General features: G+C 40.2%; 1 protein-coding gene across 3 annotated transcripts in view; it reads right to left on the bottom strand.

Annotated features, from left to right (window-relative positions):
- The window catches only part of ELP2 (elongator acetyltransferase complex subunit 2), a 51,500-nt gene extending 33,482 nt beyond the window's left edge, over nt 1-18,018 (bottom strand). For all 3 annotated transcript variants that reach the window (XM_078857575.1, XM_078857584.1, XM_078857593.1), the window contains exons 1-9: nt 17,814-18,018; nt 14,582-14,672; nt 14,361-14,431; nt 13,597-13,777; nt 13,053-13,130; nt 12,834-12,898; nt 4,645-4,711; nt 1,708-1,863; nt 889-984 (exon numbers count right to left, since the gene is read on the bottom strand). In XM_078857575.1, the coding sequence (XP_078713701.1) occupies nt 889-984; nt 1,708-1,863; nt 4,645-4,711; nt 12,834-12,898; nt 13,053-13,130; nt 13,597-13,777; nt 14,361-14,431; nt 14,582-14,672; nt 17,814-17,945 (937 nt within the window). In that variant the 5' untranslated portion in view covers nt 17,946-18,018. The remainder of the gene's footprint in view (nt 1-888; nt 985-1,707; nt 1,864-4,644; nt 4,712-12,833; nt 12,899-13,052; nt 13,131-13,596; nt 13,778-14,360; nt 14,432-14,581; nt 14,673-17,813) is intronic.
- Between the last annotated feature and the right edge of the window lie 2,324 nt (nt 18,019-20,342).

The following is a 20,342-nucleotide window of genomic DNA, read 5'->3' as shown; positions in this document are numbered from 1 at the left end:
GCTGGGTTAATATAAGTGTACTACCCAGTGCGACTGCTGCAGCCAATATATTCCTTGCACCATATTCTAAATATCTTTTAGGGAAAAAAACACATTGGAAAATTGTTCATTCAGCAATATGCATGCCAATTTGTTTCAAATTCTGTACTTTTCTCCATACAATTTTAAATACAGAATTACGAGATGCTTAAACAATTACCGTTGTAATCGAAGACAGTGTAATTTGACAATGAAAATACCTAAATACTGTCCATGCATAGTAACTGATGTTTACTATCGAAATTGCCACTTTGGATAATGAAAAAATTTGCCTATCTGCTTTTCTCTGCAACTTGCCACATTTCTGTAGTTGTAACATTTTGCTTTTTGAAAACGAGCAAGAGAGACAGCAGAAAGGACGCAGACCTCAGCATACAATTAAGACGTAAACCTGCTGTCTACGAAGGAGTATGCATTGCCACACAGGAATTGGACAGAGTTCACAAGCAAACTAATTATGAGCTGCTGGGCAGGACTGCTTACAAAAGTAGTCTAACACATTTTCTATGCTTTATAAAGGTTAAGGCCACACATCGCAAAAGATAAATGTAAGAAAAATATATCGATAATTGTGCAGTACCTTGCCATGAGAATTGTTTCTTTTTTTCATTAGTAATACACCTCTGTAACAAATATTGGGTTCAATCTTGATTTGAAGCTTTCGTGACTGCAGGAATCCATACTTTCCCAACTGATGATGGACGCTTGTGTTGCGCCCGAAACATCGTGATCTATTTTATTTTATACCTACGTGACTTTACCGAAAGAACCAAAGAGTATAAATATTGGGTTCTATACAGTATAAAAATGCGTCCTGTATTCCAGAAATGTTACAAAAAGGCATAATACCTTGAATCGATGCAGGCTGCCAGTGCACCCCATAAACCCTGTTTTCATGTCCAGCCAGCACTGCTTCCAACTTGACATAGTACAAGAATGTCTGATCTGCAAAGTGAAGAAAAAATAACAATTGAGAAGATTATACATTTGAGCAAAAAGAGAGAAAAGTTTCGATGCAAGCTAATAATGTCTCTCTATGTATCTGTGATATCTGTCTGCTTATATGTCTGTCTATATGTCTCTGGTTCTGTGTTTTATCTCTCTCTTAAATTTAGCATTCTCAGGAAGAACGTAATCAAGCAGGTAGGGTGTTGACTGTTATGTTATCCGACTCTCTGTTGTATTACATTACATTTCTAAGTATACTAGATTTGTGTTTCTATTTCATTTATACCTGATGATGATTGCTTGTGTTGCAATCGAAACGTCGTATGCTAGTATTTAATTTCTTATTTTCTTTTTATACGTGACTTTACCGAAAGAACCAAAGAGTAAGCTAATATTTAATTTCGATTTAAAGCTTTTGTGACTGCAGGGATTCATCTTCTTGGTTCTTTCGGTAAAGTCACGCAGAAGGGAAGCAATAAAACAACAAAAACAAAACACAATAAAACAACTCTCATGAAGCCTCGACCACAACGCAAGCAGCCGTCCCCAGGTGAAGACTAGGTCTGTCTGGGAGACAGCGTCTGCTTGCGTTGTGGTCGAGGCTTCATGAGAGTTGTTTTATTGTGTTTTGTTTTTGTTGTTTTATTGCTTCCCTTCTGCGTGACTTTACCGAAAGAACCAAGAAGAAGCTAATATTGGTTTAATATTTCTCAAAGTTACCACTTGTCAGGACAGAGAAGGTATTTTCTTTCAGTTTTAGGACCCCTTCTTCCTGTCGTGGAAAAGCCAGCTCCTCTCCGGGTGACTTTGGGGAGACTCTCCATAGGCGGATCATGCAGTCTTGCGAGCAGCTGGCCAGTAAGAGATCTCCTCCATCTACTCACACCGCAAACCACACCAGGGCCAGACGAGCACCAACACACAGCCTCTATTTTAGAGCTCAACAAGAAATACCAAAGGGTTAGTTAGGGTCGGAAAAAGAAAAAAATGCTCAACACATTCGTCAATAACATTGTGGCCTTAAAAGGAAAATAATACATAATAGATGTTTCAGGCAATGGCCCTTCTTCATACACTTAAATAGAGGTGTCAGAGAGATATGTGGATAATAAGAGTTGAATGCTGCATTTACTCCATGGAGCCAAAGTCAGCTCCTTACTATTAAAATTCCTTCCCTTTATTACTGCTAACCCTACTTCCTCCCTTTGTTGCTGCTAATCCTACATAATGCAGGGGCATAATATGACTTTGAGACCCCCCCCACCTCCTACGCATTCCACAAGTAGTGACTCATCCCATATCTGCATTTTCCATAAATATGCTAAATTCCTCTGTTGATATGCAAATTCCTTTGTCAAGGCGCCCTTCCTCCTCTAACCCAGCTTAAATATACGCTGCCAAGCTTGGTGGTGTTCATTCAGACGCTGTCTTTCCGACAGACCTGTTCTTCACCTGAGGACGGCTGCTTGCGTTGTGGCCGAAACGTCGTGAAAATTGTGTTTTATTATGTTTTATTTTTATTATTTTATTATTTCCCTTCTACGTGACTTCAACACATATTTCACCTGGAATGGAACTTTCTACAAACAAACTGAGGGCAACTCAATGGACTCCCCCCTATCTCCGGTTGTAGCCGTTTTCTTGGATAAATTTGAGACTGACACCATCCAGACTGCCACTCTATGCCCGACCTTATGGAAAAGGTACGTGGATGACACTTTTGTCATCTGGCCACATGGCCGGCCTGCTCTAGACCAATTCCTCGACCACATCAATTCCATACACCCAGCTATCAAATTTACCAAGGAAGTCGAAAAATATGGCAAGCTACCTTTTTTGGATGTCCTAATAAAAAAAGAGACCTGATGGTTCAATGAGCCACTCTGTCTAAAGGAAAACTACCCATATAGATGCTTACCTAAAACCGGATTCCCACCACCATCCATCCCAGAAGAATTCCCTCATCAAGACTCTACACCATACAGCCCAATGCATCTTCGACCAGGAACACATGGCCAATGAACTCAAGCACGTACACCAAGCTCTCAGGGCTAATGGTTACTCCGACTACACAATCTGCAAAGCCATCACTCCAACCATGAAGAAAGACCCTTTTGAAGAGCCATTCAAAACCATGACCTTACCCTACATTGCGGGGGTCACAAAAAAAATCTTCAAAATCTTGAATAAACACAAGATCCAGGTCCAATTCAACACAGTACATAAAATCCGTGATCTGGTCCCGTCTGTAAAAGATGTGATTTCAGACATACAGTACCCTGGTGTCTACAAACTAAGTTGCCTCTGTGGTAGCAGTTACATTGGAGAAACCAAACGACATGTCTCGGACCGCATCCGTGAACACAAAGCAGACCTAAAACACGGTAGGACCAACACCTCAGCCGTGGCAGACCACTGTTATAATTCAGTGGGCTCACATGACATTGACTTCTCCAAGACAGAGGTTCTCTGCAAGCCACCTGGCTACCATGAGAGATTCGTTCATGAGGCTATCCACATATCCAAACACAGAGACAATTTCAACCGAGAAGATGGATTCTGGCAAGGTCGGGCATGGTGTAAGAATAGTGGGAAAATGGCACGAGAAATGTGGTCCCACCCAAATTGCCTGCAATCTTAGTAGGCCGGTCATTAAACTCAAGTGTCTGAGGAAAAAGTTTGTGCAAGAAACACAATTTATCAAAGCACTCAAACTACCTTACTTATCTCTGCTCTTACATTGTTTTGAAGCAGCTACATTCATCGCACAGTGCAGCCTCTCTGGCTTAACTTAATTCTGCCATGAAGAACGGAAAAACCATGCTTCCCTCACAGCAGGAAAAGCAAACAGGTTTAGAGACTGCTCCAGCGTGTATTCCAGAAAAGCAAAAATGGGATTGTTATTGCTAATTACTTATCAGCAATATGGCATTTGATGTTTTAAATGCATTATGCAAATACTAATTTATGGATGGCAAATGTATAAATGATTTGCATCTAATTATGTTATTACTAACAACACAGCTCATTTCATTCAGACTAAGCAATAAGTAGTGTCATAAATACAGATATTACCATTCAGTTCTATTTTATATTAGATTAGATTACAAATTTTGTTTTTAAATCCACATTAACTGATAAATGTGTTGCATTTAATGGTATTTTCATGTACATGCTGGACGGTTAGGCTATAATATTGGGTATTATCTACAGCAGCAATGGAATCGTGAAATATGTATCTGGTCTTGTATGTTCAAATCTAGTGTGTGATACAATAAACATCATGTGAATGGCAATAAAGGAAGATGTGTGCTTGCAGAAACATTTTACACATCAAATTAACTTTGAAAAAGCATTGCCCAGAAGCAAAATTCACAAAGTGCAATTGAATTATTCTGCAGATAATCTTCTCAATATTTTTACCAGAAGAACACAAAATAGAAAGTCACTTAAGGATAGAAAATATTGTAAACATGGCTTAAGATGTAATTTAATTATAATTGCACGGCACACGGCAACAAGCAAGCCAGGAGAGAAGGCACGGTCTTGTTTTAAATTAAACAGCAGAGGAATTACAAATGTTCCAACAAAATGGATGAAACGTTTTGCGTTACATTTGCGTCTGGTGCCATCGGACCCATTTGTCTCAGTTCATACCTTCTTGAACAAACTCCAGGCCTTGAATCCAGTCCTCATGTCCAACTAACAACTGCTGCTGGACAAACTGCAGTAAAATAAATATTAAGTGTCAATCACCATTATGGAAATTTCTGAAGCAATCGAAATTAAGAGTGTTTAAAATAGCACAGCACATTTACTATTATGTGCACACGTTGGAACACCATTGTAACTTACTTGAAAATTATCTTTTAGCAATGTCCTGAACTAAAATTATTTTTGAACAGATTAATTTGAAATAGTTCATTGGGTATTGTAGGCTGCTGCAACATGCATGACTCAGCAACAAATGCAAAAAAAGGAGTTACAATTTCAGGGTAAATTAAAATCAGCCTTTTGTTCATGATGAGTTATGTGGGATGGCAGGTTACACATCAAGCCATTAATACTCTTTGGTTCTTTCAGTAAAGTCACGTAGAAATAAATAAATACAATTACACGACGTTTCGATTGCAACACAAGCAACCGTCATCAAGTGAGAACTGTATGTAAATGCAAGCTCGGAGAGACACATATACAGAGAGAGAAACAAACACAGACACGGAGAGAGACACAAACACAGAGAAAGAGACACACAGAGAGACAAACACACAGAGAGACAACCAGAGAGAGAGACACAGGAGAGACACATAAAGAGACACACAGAGAAACAATGCCTCTGTGACGAGGTATATCGAGAGGGGGGGGGGTGGGGCGGATAAATTAGCATGTCAATGAGAGACAAGGGGGAATGGGATCTGCAGCAGGGGGAGAGAAATTAGAAGCTTGAGAAATCAATTCACATCTAGAACTTGAGAAATCAAACCTAGTAAACTTAGAAACGTAATGCAATGCAACACAGTCGCCTAACACGTTCTTCCAAAGATTGCTAAATTGAAGTAAAGTATGAGTTGTGTGGAAATCTTCCCCGTAGAGGTGGTTCATTCTTAATTTGAAGCTTTCGTTGTTTGTGTTTCTCTCTCTGTTTGTCTCTCTCTCTGCGATCGAAACGTGTTGCGATCGAAACGTCGTGATCTATTATTTTTTCTACCTACGTGACTTTACCGAAAGAACCAAAGAGTATTTTGGAGTTATTTTTTTGAATAAGGACCAGTTGCACCAGCGCAAAGAACAGCACAACTTGGAATCACAAGATCAAGTTATATTTTTTCTAGATAAAACACACATTTTAGGCACGGGCCAATGCAAAATAATATTATTAAGCAAGAGCTATGCTCTATGAAAACATATGAAAGTCATCTACATGGAAACACCCTAACTCAAACCCTCCATCCTCGTTATGGGAGAAGGAAACCATCGTTAATGAGTCGTCGTCTGAAATTTGTTAGCGAAAGGGACTATAACCTGGAATGTAATGTATAAGATTTGGCCATAGGTCCTATTGCAGTACAACTAAAAAAGGAAACTCCTGCATTGAGAAATTGCGTTGCCAGTCATGCTCAAGATCTGGAGGTCATTATGGCCAACACTGCTGAAGCCACCACACCTGGTCATCTCTTTTATTTTTCCAGAAAGTCAACCATTACACAGTAGACATGAGACCCACCCACATCTCTTGTTACAATATCCCACTATTTGGCTTTAATACTTACCCTTGTTCTCCAGCGTTTCGATGCGCACTCCAATGGTAGTCTCGTTAACAGACCATCCACCCTCTCTGACACACATGCTCCACTAAGGCATTACAGTATCTTCTTAATTATGTTTGCAAAGCTTCCATCCACCGTCTATACAAACTTGCTCATTAGTATTTACCCTCTCCAAACATAAAATCCCTCCTCTTCTTGACATGTACCTGTGCTCAAGGTTAGCTTGCTCTGTAGTTGTTTTGTTAAAGTATAGCTCTTAAGTAATGGAATCATTGCTCTTGCCTGAAACATTAATCTTAACACCAAAGTTCCAACCACCTCTACTCTCCCAAAGTTGTTCACGTAGTGCATCAAAAACCTGCCACGGTAACACAATAAATATTTAGACCTTCTCCTCAGAACCCACCAAACCCAAAGTAAACTTTAGAAAACCTATTAAAAATTTTCATGTGAAGAATAAATCAAGGTGGATAATCCGCATGATGTTTTCTCAGCTGGAATCAGCATTTAATTTTAAAGTGTTATAGCCTCTTGCAAAAACCGCACTGGATGTCGCGCTTCAAATCTCCTCGTGATGTATCAGAGTACGTGTGTATTCAAAGTATAAAAGCAAATACTTTTTATTAATTACAAACGGACTGAAAACCAGATGGTCTTTCTACCCAGAGAAGTCCAGAATATGCTATGCACATCTAATGGTTTCAAAGAAAAACAATAAACAGAGAAGGATGACGACCATCACAGTGTAAGTAAAATTGGTTTAAGGGTGAGCCATTTATTATATTGTTTACGACTAGGAACACATGAAACTTCTGCAGTAAAAGGATGGCGCATATGTAGAGACTGATGATTTTACACGAAAATATAGATTTTTCATGTATGCTGAAGAATAACAATTATTCACCCCCTCTCCTTGTCTCACCCAAATCCCGCATGACATGAGCAACCTCTTGACGTCATCACTCCGTCGACTTCACCTCACCCATGTCGTGTGACGTCATCAAACCCTCGTCTTAGCACCCTCTCACCACCTGTCCCCAAATCTCGCGTTGTGACGTCATTACCCCCCTCTCAAGTGTCACGTGACATCACTCTACCCACCTCTCCTCACCACCTTCTACATCGCAAACGTCATAAACCCCGTCTCACATCACTCTAATTTCACGTGACGTCATCCTCCCTCTCCTCCACCTCACTGAGCGTGGTTGGCTACTTACGGTGCCGAAGTTCAAACATACATATACTAGTGTCATGCGACGTCATGACCCCTCACCTCCCCAGCGTCTATTGACGTCATGACACCTCTCCCTCACCTCCCCAGTGTTACATGACGTCATCACCCCTCTACTCCAACTCACCACCCCAGTACTCGTGATGTCACAACCCCCATTCGCTCTCCACGTCCCGTGACGTGATCAACCCCTCTCCTCACAACCCCACCCCAATCTCACGTGGTCATCCCGGTGTGTTACAAACGAACACGCGTATTGTTATATAGAGATAAAATGTGCGTGACTAGTGCCTGTAATCTATTAAATCTACACTGTGGTCATTACACATCTGGTTCAAACACTTATTGCAGTGTCAACTGCTGAAATTTAAAGCAGTGATAGTGATCTTCTAAAAATAGCAATTCCCTTTTCCATTCATACAAAGTACAAGGTATACATTAATGCACCATCCATTACTAAACATAATCATAATCAACGTTTTTGGGTTTAGATCGCGTTATTTATGAATGTGTCGTAACCCTCCACCACCCGACACGGCCAATCAGTAAAAAAGTGTCACGTTGACAAAAGACAAATTAGTTCACTGCTTGCAGTCACGAAAGCTTCAAATCTAGAATTAGTTCACTGCTTTAGCCCACCGGTGTTGAAGCGCGAAACCACAACATTTACAATTTGAGTACGACGTTTCGCTGGTAATTGCATCCAGCATCATCGGGCAATTCGCCAGAATGGTGAGGCTCTGCTGTGTCTCCCGTTCTTATATAGAGCAGCAGGGTGACGTCATCATTAACACATTAATGATGACGTCACCCTGCTGCTGCTCTATATAACACACCGGTGGGCTAAAGCAGTGAACAAATTTGTCTTTTGTCAACGTGACACTTTTTTACTGATTGGCCGTGTCGGGTGGTGGAGGGTTACGACACATTTATAAATAACGCGATCTAAACCCAAAAACGTTGATTATGAATAATATTGGTCGCGAAAGCCTACGTGTTAAACATTACTAAACAATTATAGTTAAGACAGAAGTTTGAGCTAGGTCTATAAAACTATGCACACATTTGGTAATATGAAGATGTTATTGCTGGCGTTTCATACATCTAAAGCCATACTTGCCTATCAATGGCATTTCTGGTCAGGTAGTTCAGCAATAAAGCAAGCGGTTTGCAATCGGGATACCAATTCAAATCCTGGTAGGGGGTTGACTCAGCCAATCATCCCTCCATTGACGATAACGCGAGCGAAACTTTATGGGGAAGTGGACAACAGTTGACCCAAGGAGAAACTCACCCCATGCCATGGGGATGCGGAATTTACACCACTGGCTCAGGACTGTATTATGATTGTTATTGGGATCAAACATCGAAATGGATTTTTTTGCACTTTCTGTACGCAGCATGGACGGGTTGTGCTTTTTCTGTAGGATTTTATTGCTTACATATGTGATGTTCAGATGTGTACAATGAATTTTAGGTGTATCTTGTAATTTTATTGTTTGTTGCGGTTGAACCCAAATCAAGAGCCGATCAATTACACTGAAACTGAAACATCAATGCTAAGTCGCTTAGAAATATTGGCGACATACATCCCCTCAACATTTTAAGAGTCCCAGGTGTTCGTCAAGATATGAGCTACAATTGTTTCCAATGCTTGTTATTTACTGTTGAATATAACTCAAGCGTTTCGGTATAATTAAATAAGGAATATTAAAAAAATTATTAAACCATGCATGTCTAATTCTTCTTTGATAAATGACGGTACCTTTATGGAGGCCCTGTACATTGAACAAGGTCGCAGTATCACTGGCTTAAACAACTTGTGGGATTCGGGACACCGAGATGTGAATATGCGTGAAATTGTTCACGTGCAAAATAACAAACACAATTGTAATATCCTATGTTATGGGCATGAACCTAAAGAACTACACACAATGTACGCCTCTCCCAAAAGGCACCAGACCTCTCCTCGGAGAAAGCTGAGAATCCTTATCTGTAACAGAAATTAGTTGCATTAATCATCATATCCCATCAGCGTATCAGCTTGGAGACCTGACAATCAAATCTATAAAATCTCTGCTCACCAAAGCTACACGCTCACGTCCGTCCACCAGTACCATGGGGACCAGCGGCCAGCGCACACAAACATACAATGCAATCCTGCACTATAAACTTTACTGCTCTCTGGAGAGCATGCTTTTTAGCACTTTAAACACCAGCACACACCCATTAAAATTCCGGACTATAAATGTTTAAGCTTATTAGGCATGTCACGATGCGTTTCGTTCAAGTGTGTGTCAAAAAATCGACAATTTTCATTTGTTCAAATTAAATGCTAATTTATTTTTTTTAAATAGCATTTAGGCTTATGAAGCTAAAAAAAATATTGACAATAAAACTTGAAATGGTGAAAAGGAGTTACACGAAATAACCAATCTCAAACCAAATCACATCCCTGAATCGTGACAATTAATCGATGGGGAGGGGTAATTGATTACAAGTGTATACCATAGCTATAAAAGAGTTTTGTTAAGACACTGTCAAATAACTGCCTTAACGTTATTTATATATCATTTAGTTTATACAGTACACACGTGCAATTACGAACAACCGCACTGATGAATAAGCTCCCATAAGATATACATTTTTAACCATATGATTTGCCAATGTGGATTGACACTTGCGAGCCGAACTGGGGAACTATTTACAGTGTTACATGCAAATGTACAATATGTCTGCATATTTGTGAGTTTAACCATACTTCCTTCATAACGAGGACCGTTTTTGCATTTAAACACAGTACATTGTGTGCCGACGAACCGTTCAACTAATGAACGGCCTCAGAAACGGAACCCATTTGTAAGTCGACTTGCCGTAAAATCTTGGTCATTTGAAAACTTTTATTTGCCTATACTGCATCTAATAATCTGCACATGTGTTTTTGCAAAACATTTTAGAATTTCTGAGAAAGAGTGGTGCAAGGACAATGCATATTAGATGCCTAAAATGGTATAAATCGTAGAACTGTGCTGCCCTCCCATGGCCTCAAAAAGTTATTAACAATTTTTTTTTAAGATTTATAAGCAACTAGCGGGATGCACCCGGTGTTGCCCGGGGGAAAAATATATTGAAAAACTTCTCAAAACATAAAAACATATACAAATGAAAAAATAACTTTGATCATTACCTCATTAATACAAATTAAAATAAAACCCAACGCGCGGTGGAAAAAAAACCTACGCTCGGGCGCCAAGATTACATTCTTTAGATCACGCAAAAGAATCGAAGGTTGTAGATTTCTTTAGAATCTGCCTATTCCCGTTTATTCGATACCACAAACGCTCACCAGATATCGATTCTCGCCACACACTTCATGGTAATTTCCCCCCCCCCAAAATACAAAAGTCAATTTTTATACGTTTTACATTGTGTACAATATGGGAGCTAGCCACATGGCAAATTAAAAGTTTGTTACCTATTTCCCCCCCCCCCAGCCACGCATTTGTGCGGGATACACAGCCGACACAGAGGGTTGGGGGGGGGGGTGCGTGACATCAGCAGGCACACTGCGTCACGCTGCCACATGCGGGTGACATGACAGTTGTGACGGCACCGCTCACTTGCGTAAAAAATATATCCATTAATGCGCCCCCCCCCCCCAAAAAAAATACCAAAGTCACCTGAATACAGTCGCTTGTGTTGCGATCGAAACGTCATGATCTATTATTTTTTCTACCTACGTGAATTTACCGAAAGAACCAAAGAGTATACATATAATATATGTTATAAACATTTGCTTGTGCTTCAGACATTCCAACAACTCAGAAGGATAGCGGTGGAAAACTAGTGTATTAGTCAGCATCAAAAAACACCTAAGAGACTGTGTTGGCAGTGGTACAAAAACAAAGGTGAAAAACATGAGTATCACCATTAACGCTGTCTTATAACTGAACAATATACACGGCTACTGTAATAGACTCATGCCTTGCCCAAATTTTAGCTCACTAAATATTAGGAACAGTATATTAGAATGAATGCCAGATTAATCTAAAAGGCTTTCGAGTCTTCATCAAGGACTTTCCAATAAAACATTCATAACCCCCCATTTTCTTTCATGCACCATCAGTGAAATATATAAATCCATTTGCATGCAAACAACAACAAGCACGAAAACATTTCATTATCAACGTATTCAAATTATGCAAATGTTTTCTATATTGTGGTATAAATACAAAAAAGTCTGGTCTGTTCAGTGAAAGCGGTCACCCACAACCACAACTATTATATAAACACAGGTCAACAACATGGGACCCAAACTAATTTCCTACAGCCTAATTGTCCATCATTCATAATTTAGCAAACCCTAGTGAGGGGTTGGGGGGAAGAATGTACATGCATATACTGCAGCAAGGTGAAAGCTATTTGTCAGCAGGGCACATACCGTCTGCAGAAAGCGATAAAGGCCCCTGTATTGATGGACACATGTAATTAACCGTCTGACAGAAAAGTGCACACCACCTCTGCTTGTCGCCCACTCTCTACTATTGCTCCAATTTTCACCCAACACCCACTCCTTGTCGCACCCACTCACTCGAATGTAACAATTGCTGCCTTAAAGCTATTGGTTTGTGGTCCCGAGCAAGAGTAAGCCCTGCAAATAACCAGGCAGCACAGGCGAAAGATAAGGCGCCCTTGGGTCATTTTAATGCATTTTTGCATTGACAATTCGAGTACGCTTGATTATATTTTATTCATATAATGAAAAGGCCGGTGCGTATTTCCATTTGGAAATAAATTGTATTTTACATCACTCAATTATTTCCCAGTACAGTACTGAATAACTGGTTCACATCTGGTAATGGTGTGTAAAATTAAAGGTATACCATTTTTTTCTAAAGTTACTTATTGTGGTCTAGTTACTTTTAGAGCACAATTTGCACATGTAGTCATTTTGTTTCTGCAGTAGTAGCACTTTCAAATAACAAGAAATTAGTCTGAAATTCTTCCTGGAAAAGCAGTGAATGATGCTCACCATAGCTACCAATTACCCCTGGGGGGTGTAAAATCATTTTGGCAGCAGCAGAGCGTAAAATGTAGGATTCAGCCGAGTGAAACTACTCCCTGTATTTACAAATTTCAAACAAGAAGGGAGGACAGCAAGCTCCAACGATTTTCTGTACTTTTTATAAGAACCCCAATCTAGTAAAGTCTCAACTTTCCATCATTTCTACTTATCTTTAAAAACTGACAAAAAAACTTATTGTGTTTAGGTATGGAATTTTCACTTTTCAAATGTGTTTTATCCTGGCTCAGAAATGTATGTCAGAAAACCACACAAAGTTACTCACCTGCCCATATTGCTGAGTATACAGCTGCGATTTACAACCATCTCCTCCACAGGCGAGTATGGGTTCTGATTGACAAAAAAAGTAAATGACTGAATAAATATATCAGCTTAACAACATCAGTCCAGTGTTGTAGAATAATGCCATGCTTTTAATGTTTTTTTATCCCAGTATTGTTAAAATATAGAATATACAGAACTGTACTTGTATTAAACAGCGCACCTTTCGATCCTGGTAACTCGGCAAGAGAGATATCCATTGCGAATCCCGTTCCAAATGAAAGTTCTTGAACGCATTCAACTACAAACACAAATGCACGTGTCACGTACCTCTGACCACTTGATCACACAATCGTTGGAACAAAGAATAGGCTGCTAATTAGATTTAGTTTAATGTTTCTGGATTGCATGAAAAAGCATGTGTTATCATTCATTAAACATAACTATTTTAAAACTTCAAGGATAATAATATAACATTTTAATTAGACAAGACTAAAAATCAATCTGCCATGTATTATTAGTGGTACTGTGATGTATTAGAGAATATTTACTGCAAAATAAGTAATATTTTATTCTACTTTTAATACATGCTCTCCACTCAAGACTGCTTGCCATTTAATGAGAGCTATTATGTCTAGAGTTTTGTGCGACCCACTGGTGTAAATAACTGTTATTAAAATTATGATCCAATTATGCTTTGACTTCAATGGTAAATATGTATAAAATTTGTAAAAATCAAACTTATACAGTTGTGAGCAAGCATGTACCCTTGGATGCAGCAACATCATCATCTTCTGTAACGTGCCTAAGCCAAATCCGCACAGTGGAATCAGCAGCAGATGTGACAAGCATTACAACGTCAGGCTCATCTTGCCTGGAGGCCAGGGAACGGCCATCCACTGCTGTCACTGCCCCTTTGTGTCCTTGTAACTTTTCAGAGCATACAAACTGTCAATTTATGAGATTGTGGGGGGGGGGGAGATACAAAAACAAAATAAGAATAAACCCAGCTCTATTTGGATCACAGACAAAACCAGTAAACGTAATATCTTAAGTCATGCTATTGATATTATATTGTTTTGTATTACATACTGCTGTTATGGCATAGATGTAATGTCTAATTTGCCCAACATTATAAAGGTGTAGTGGCATATTGGCTCGCACAGTGCGCTAACACGGTGATCTGAGCTCGATTCCTAAATAGCAAACATTACTCTGATCAGCATGGTGAAGTCTAGTTTAAACAAACCCCATGACTGATACGGCACAGCGAGGCCTTAATCCAGCGGTGGATTAAGGGCTGAATTATTTTCGTTATTTTTTTTGCCTGTTACTAATGTTTACATTTTTTTATATGTAGTGGCAATTTAGGACAATATAACAATACTTTATATATATAAGTTGTAGTGGGTTTAAACTTTGAACCCGATTTAATTTTAAAAATTCACCAAAACACGTTTTGTATTCTGGACATGTACACAACAGTAGGGTGAGGTGAACAATATGCAGCGAGCAACATTATTGTACAAACCTGAGAGTTCTGCTTCACCCAAAGGATGGCGATATTATCAGACCCTCCTGAAAGGAGCTCTGTTTCAGGACCTTAAACAGGATTACAAAACGCAATACAGTTTTGTAATAATAAACCACTGAGTAATAGGACATAATGCCGTTTTATGCACGGTAATCCATTAACCGAGTAATAAGCTTGGTAAAATTTCAAGTAACTTGGTGTGAAGCAGTAAAACTTACTCAGGTCATTCTTTTGAATCCAATGTACACAATTTACTCGTTGAGTGTGCTCATTTAGAGTGCTGTAAACAAACCCTGCAGAATTTTCCTTCTGAAAACACACAAAATTAGTAATAATGTTTCGTTGTAAACAGTACCATACATGCAAAATGCATCTCAAGCTAGAAGGGAGCCAGGTGGTGAGCTGGCACCAACAAATGCCCAAGCTCTGCAGTCCTCCATATATTTCGATATTTTCAACCAATTAAAGTGTATATTACAATTCATGTGTATATTACATTGCGACTACAGTCTGCACTCTGTCGTAGTGGTCCATAATGGGAACATTTAAGCAATTTTCCCCGCATCAAACAGCATACGGTAACGATTATAATGACATTAAGCTGAAGCGGTTTTAAGACGAGTAGATTTGAACGTAAAAAAATCACAATTGCCAATTATTTACTGGGACACGAACAATTACATGTACATGTACAGTAGTTGTTCAGTGCCGTGTTGTACAAATGGAGGAGCGGTGCCCAGTCACAAGTCGCAAATTGTCATCTAGTCCAAAGCAGAGTGCAATAATCAAAGCACTCAGTTCAAATGACCTGAAATATGATAAGTCCTATATGAATGTATTGTAGAAAGAAGTAGTATTATCTAATGTAAAGGCCCATCTTCCCAGCTAATGATGATCACTTATCCATCGCAATTAGAAGAACCATTTGCTAAATCTATTCAGCTTTGTCTGAATGTGTCGCAAGGTTGGCAGCATCGGGTTTTTCATGGTTTTAATTTAAAAAACCCGATCATCTCAGATGGCCAAAAATCCAGTTTTATTCACTTGTATTGCCTGTTAATCCCAATAATTATAGCCCCCACCAAAGAGAAGACAAACAACACGTTCCGCTACAAGATGGTCAAAGGTCGCAAGACGCCGATGGAGTATTGGCTGTCCGATGGCAGCGAGTGGCCTGAGCTGCAAAAGATCGCGGTCAAGCTGTTCAGCATTGCCACGTCCAGTGCCGCATCTGAGAGGAACTTTTCCACCATGGCCTTCATTTACTCTAAGGTGAGCAACAGCCCGAGCGTGAAGTCGGTGGAGAAGCTCGTCTTCATCAAGAGCAACATTCACACCTTCTTCGACGGTGCGGTTGAGATGATCAAAGAGGACAGCGAATCTGATTACTCTGGCGCCAATTGACAACTTGACTTTCCGGATTAAAACCATGTTTTTTTTCGACAAATCGTTTTTTTTAACAACACCAATAACCCGATCAAATTTGCACAAAAAAATATTTTTTTCCACCCTTGATGTGTCGTGACAATGCCCCCACGAATAAACCAGGCCACTTACCACCACCAATATCGACTCTGTAAACATAGGTAAAATACGAAAATATGGTTGATCACATTAGCCAATGAGATACTAACCCACATCTTAAGAATCACACTACCCAACTAAACACTTATCTCTAACCCCACCCCAAACTAGCCAGCCAGCCCCGAGCACTAGCCCAGGGGTCGGCAACTAAAATAATACGAAGACTTTTTTTTTTTCAAAATCGGTAACGAAAACGTAATTGTGTATTTCAAGAGCCGCAATTGCATGTGAATGAGACGGTGGTCCGAAATATATGACGTCAAGCAGTTCCTTAAAGAGCCGCATGCTGCTCCGCAGCCCGCAGGATGCCGACCCCTGCACTAGCCTTGAACAAAATGCGTTTATCGAGGACTCCTTTTCAGTGTTGGTTGCTTTTCACTTGTGTTCACATTTCAGTGTTGAGCGTGTCAAATATTTTACATTATTTAAACATATTTTACATTTAATGACTTGAGGATTGGCACATCGGTATTTTTTGTCTAGAAATTAACTTTAGTTTCATAAGTTATTTGAGGAATACTTTCGTCAGAAGGGTTGCGATGACGTTTGATAGATTTGACAATATAGATATGGTGCATGAAAAAAAGTCTGTTTTGGATATTTTAGGCAAATCAAGAATGTTTTGCGTCATATTTATGTTCATTGGTCTGGAAGGCACGTCCACCAAGATGTTTCACTCACACCCTTGCAAAACCGTGTACACATCTACAACGGAGCATAAGCAATGTTGACGTCTGGTTAATACTGTTCTTGGATGGCAGACTACCTGAAAGTATTGTCAGGATTTTACTGTGAATTGGTAGTTGAAATTGTACTCTTAGGTTTTTTCGGTAAAGTCACGTAGGTAAAAAATAAAATTAAAAGTTAATAAAAGTAATAATGAAAATAAAATAATAAATCACGACGTTTCGGAGGCAACACAAGTCTCCGTCATCAGGTGGGACCGTCACAGCTAAAATGATGCAGTAATTTTAGCTGTGACGGTCCCACCTGATGACGGAGACTTGTGTTGCCTCCGAAACGTCGTGATTTATTATTTTATTTTCATTATTACTTTTATTAACTTTTAATTGTATTTTTTACCTACGTGACTTTACCGAAAAAACCTAAGAGTATGAATCCTTGCAGTCACGAAAGCTTCAAATCTAGAATTGGTTGAAATCGGTACAGTAGTTGGATTACGTGATGCGTGCCGTTTGTTGGGGGTTGTTTCTGAGCGGGTAATTTCTGGCGGAGGACCTAACAACCGAGTCAACCCAATCAGTGCCTCTGGATGTTGACAGCTTGACAGGTGCAGCCAACTCGACAAACGTTTTGAGTCCATTAAGAGCTACTTTAGTGGCACATTAAATACCCGACTGGTTACAATATTAGGTCAACTCAATGCATGTTAAAAGTGTTATCCTCTTGGTATGAGTTTTCTCCGCGCACATATCAAACAGGCAAACATCCCAATGCCAGATCCTCCTGAAATTCCAGACTTCGCAACAAAACAAGTCATCTCTATTAATTTAAGCTTTTGAGAGGCAAAAGTTGTACACGAACCACGATTAGTATTCAGAATGTGTTTTTTACACCATGTATTCCGTACTGGTGGTTATAAAATGTGTGATCTTGCAATGACGCTGTCCGGCCCTTTAGAAACGTGCAACTGTTACAGCAAACCGATGGCTGTGCTTGGTGAGAATAAATAACCACAACTGCAACACAAAGCCCCCGACAAAATCAATCATCAGGAAGAATGAGAGACACAAACTCGCCCAGTGGAGACTGGCAAAATGAGGCGCAATACCGCAAACGCAACGGCACAACACCGTAAACCTTATTCAAATGCAATCAGCGAAAGAACGAAGGAATTGCGCGAACCTGGGGCACGTAGAGTACCACAGAATTCGCCGAGCCGAAGCTCACGAGGCCGTTTCGGCCCCAGCACACCGCATGCGGGGCCCGGGTCGCGCTCGCGGCCACGTGGCTCAGCTGCACCGTGGGCGCCGCCATCTTCCAACGAAGACCGCAGACGGCGAGGCGCAGCGGACAAAAGAAAACCTGTGGGAAAAAAACGCGATTTGAAAGTCCCGTGCTGTGACGTGAGGCCAATAGTAGTCCTGTAAAAGGTTATCTAAATGCTAAAATGTCAACAGGTTTAATAACAATTCTGCAACGGACAGTGTAATGAAAAAATATAGATAAACCAAACATCAACCATTACGATATTTATTATCAAAAGGGCATTACTTATTATTTAAAACGATGCATATAGTTAAAATACTGCAGGCGCCATTGCATTGATACATTGGCATTGCATCATGAATGTCAATTGTGTTTATAGAACGTAATAGATATGGATAAATTATCATGTATCCGAGAAGTTGACATATTATACTCTGTGGTGAAATTATTTATTCTGACTGTTGTTGTTGTTTGACTTGCACACAGCGTTGGTGTACGGTGTTTTTTCTGCAATATTTTGCTGTCTTTTCTTGAATTTTTTGTTTGCACTTAGTCACATTCACTTTAAGATGTGTTTTGTTCATGTTTTAGTTTTTTGTTTGTTGCGGTTGCACCCGATTCAAGAGCCAAATGGCTCACAGGGCTATACCTAATAAATGAACTTGAACTTGACATTTGTTTTAAATGCATTTGTAGGTAATTTCCCGTCCTTTTTCAAGAGAGACCAACCACAGCATAATTTATTGTTGCTATTTTACAGCGGTGCACAAGCACACGTAGCAACACAAATATAAACACACTAGCCTTTTGCCCGTCCAAGGACGGGTGTATTTCAGTAAATCATCTGAAACTTGCAAGCGAAAAGCAGACTCAATTCGTGTGCAATTTGTAAGGCCGTGGTGACACAGACTTACTTAATTTAAAGGTTAAAATCCCTTCTTCATCATGACGTCCTTTTTACTTCTATGTCTCAATAGCGCTACGAAGATCACGTGACGTGAGGGTTCTGCCTTTGTAGTGAGGGTGGTGAGTTGACGCCGAGGAGGGGGGAGGAGGTGCCTCGCCCCCCCATGTGGAGTGACGTCAGCCGCTAATTATTATGAATTGGAGGGGGTGTCCATTTGGAGGACGTCACCTGTTCATGCTTATTAATGAGGAGGGCTGTTCGATGTGGAGTGACGTCACCTGCTCATGATTATTAATGAGGGGGGGGTCCATGTGAAGGACGTCACCTTTTCATGATTGTTAATGATGGGGGCTGGCCAACGTGGAGTGACGTCACACGCAGGACACATACATTCTTGGCTCATTATAGTAGTAAATCCGTCAACAACACTGCCTCTAAATTATAAATATATATGAGACAACGTTTTGAGCAATGCCCCATTTGTCAAAGCTGAAAAAATGCACAAACTAAATATGCAATGAAAAAGGGGCATTACCCGAAATGTGTTGGGTTTTTTTGTTTGAACCGGTGAAGAGGGAGAGGTTTCTTCACCAACCCGCCCCGATGGCTTCGTGAAGTATGGTCAAACATCCCCCATGACCAACAAGGCATAGGGAGGCCTTTATCCAGCTGTGGAATGGCATAGAGCTGTAACCAGTCAAACATGGAACATTGGACCAACGTTGATCCAACGGTTTCAACCACATGCCAACGTTGGCACAACGATACTTTTGGCATGCTTACAAACATTGAATTAACATAAATACACCCTATGCTCTACTACCTATAATATCACAGCCATTTTTCAGGAGTTTGTCGGTCTTTATTGACAGATTAAATATTCACCAGTTCTGTCAAGCGTAACTATCTGGCACGAGGCCGCTGTATAAATGTAATGTTCAGTGAAACTCATGAAGGAGTCTGAAAGCCTCCATAAGGACTGATAGCTTCTCCAACTCCTCACTAAATTCTGATCAAACACCCTGGGTAATACCTAATCTTCATGATGAATAATCCATGTAGGCCATTCATAATATTCAGTACAGTATGGTATTACATTCATCTTGGCTGAAAATGTTTTGTCCGTAAAATTTGTGATCTCTTTCAAACCAGAATCATGTTGAGCATCACAATACTCAATACGATTGTCAAAATGTATATTTACATACATAGGAGTGTTCTATTTAAAAACAAGCTTAGGTGTATACTGTATGCATGTGCAGACGAGAGATATACGTGGTGCGCGCTTTTAAGCGGGTGCAACCGAGGTCGAACAGGTGGGTAAGCTGTGACCGGAGGTTGGCGTCGAAGAGACGGGAGATGGGGGGTGATGATATGGGATTAATGGGGCAACTGGTGCCGGCCTGGCGGCATCTTGAGGGGAAGCACGTGAGGACTCGGAATGAGGGGGGATATATAAGGGGAGTGTGCGTAAGCGGAGGTGGTTGTTGCCCGGGAACCAAGAGTGAAGACATCTCGCCACTGCCGCTCCAGCCGTC

Source organism: Lampetra fluviatilis, chromosome 1 (genome assembly GCF_964198595.1).
Source record: "Lampetra fluviatilis chromosome 1, kcLamFluv1.1, whole genome shotgun sequence".
NCBI classification, from domain to species: domain Eukaryota; kingdom Metazoa; phylum Chordata; class Hyperoartia; order Petromyzontiformes; family Petromyzontidae; genus Lampetra; species Lampetra fluviatilis.
The sequence above is the reverse complement of the archived record's forward strand: the minus strand, read 5'-3'. Positions and strand labels throughout refer to the sequence as shown.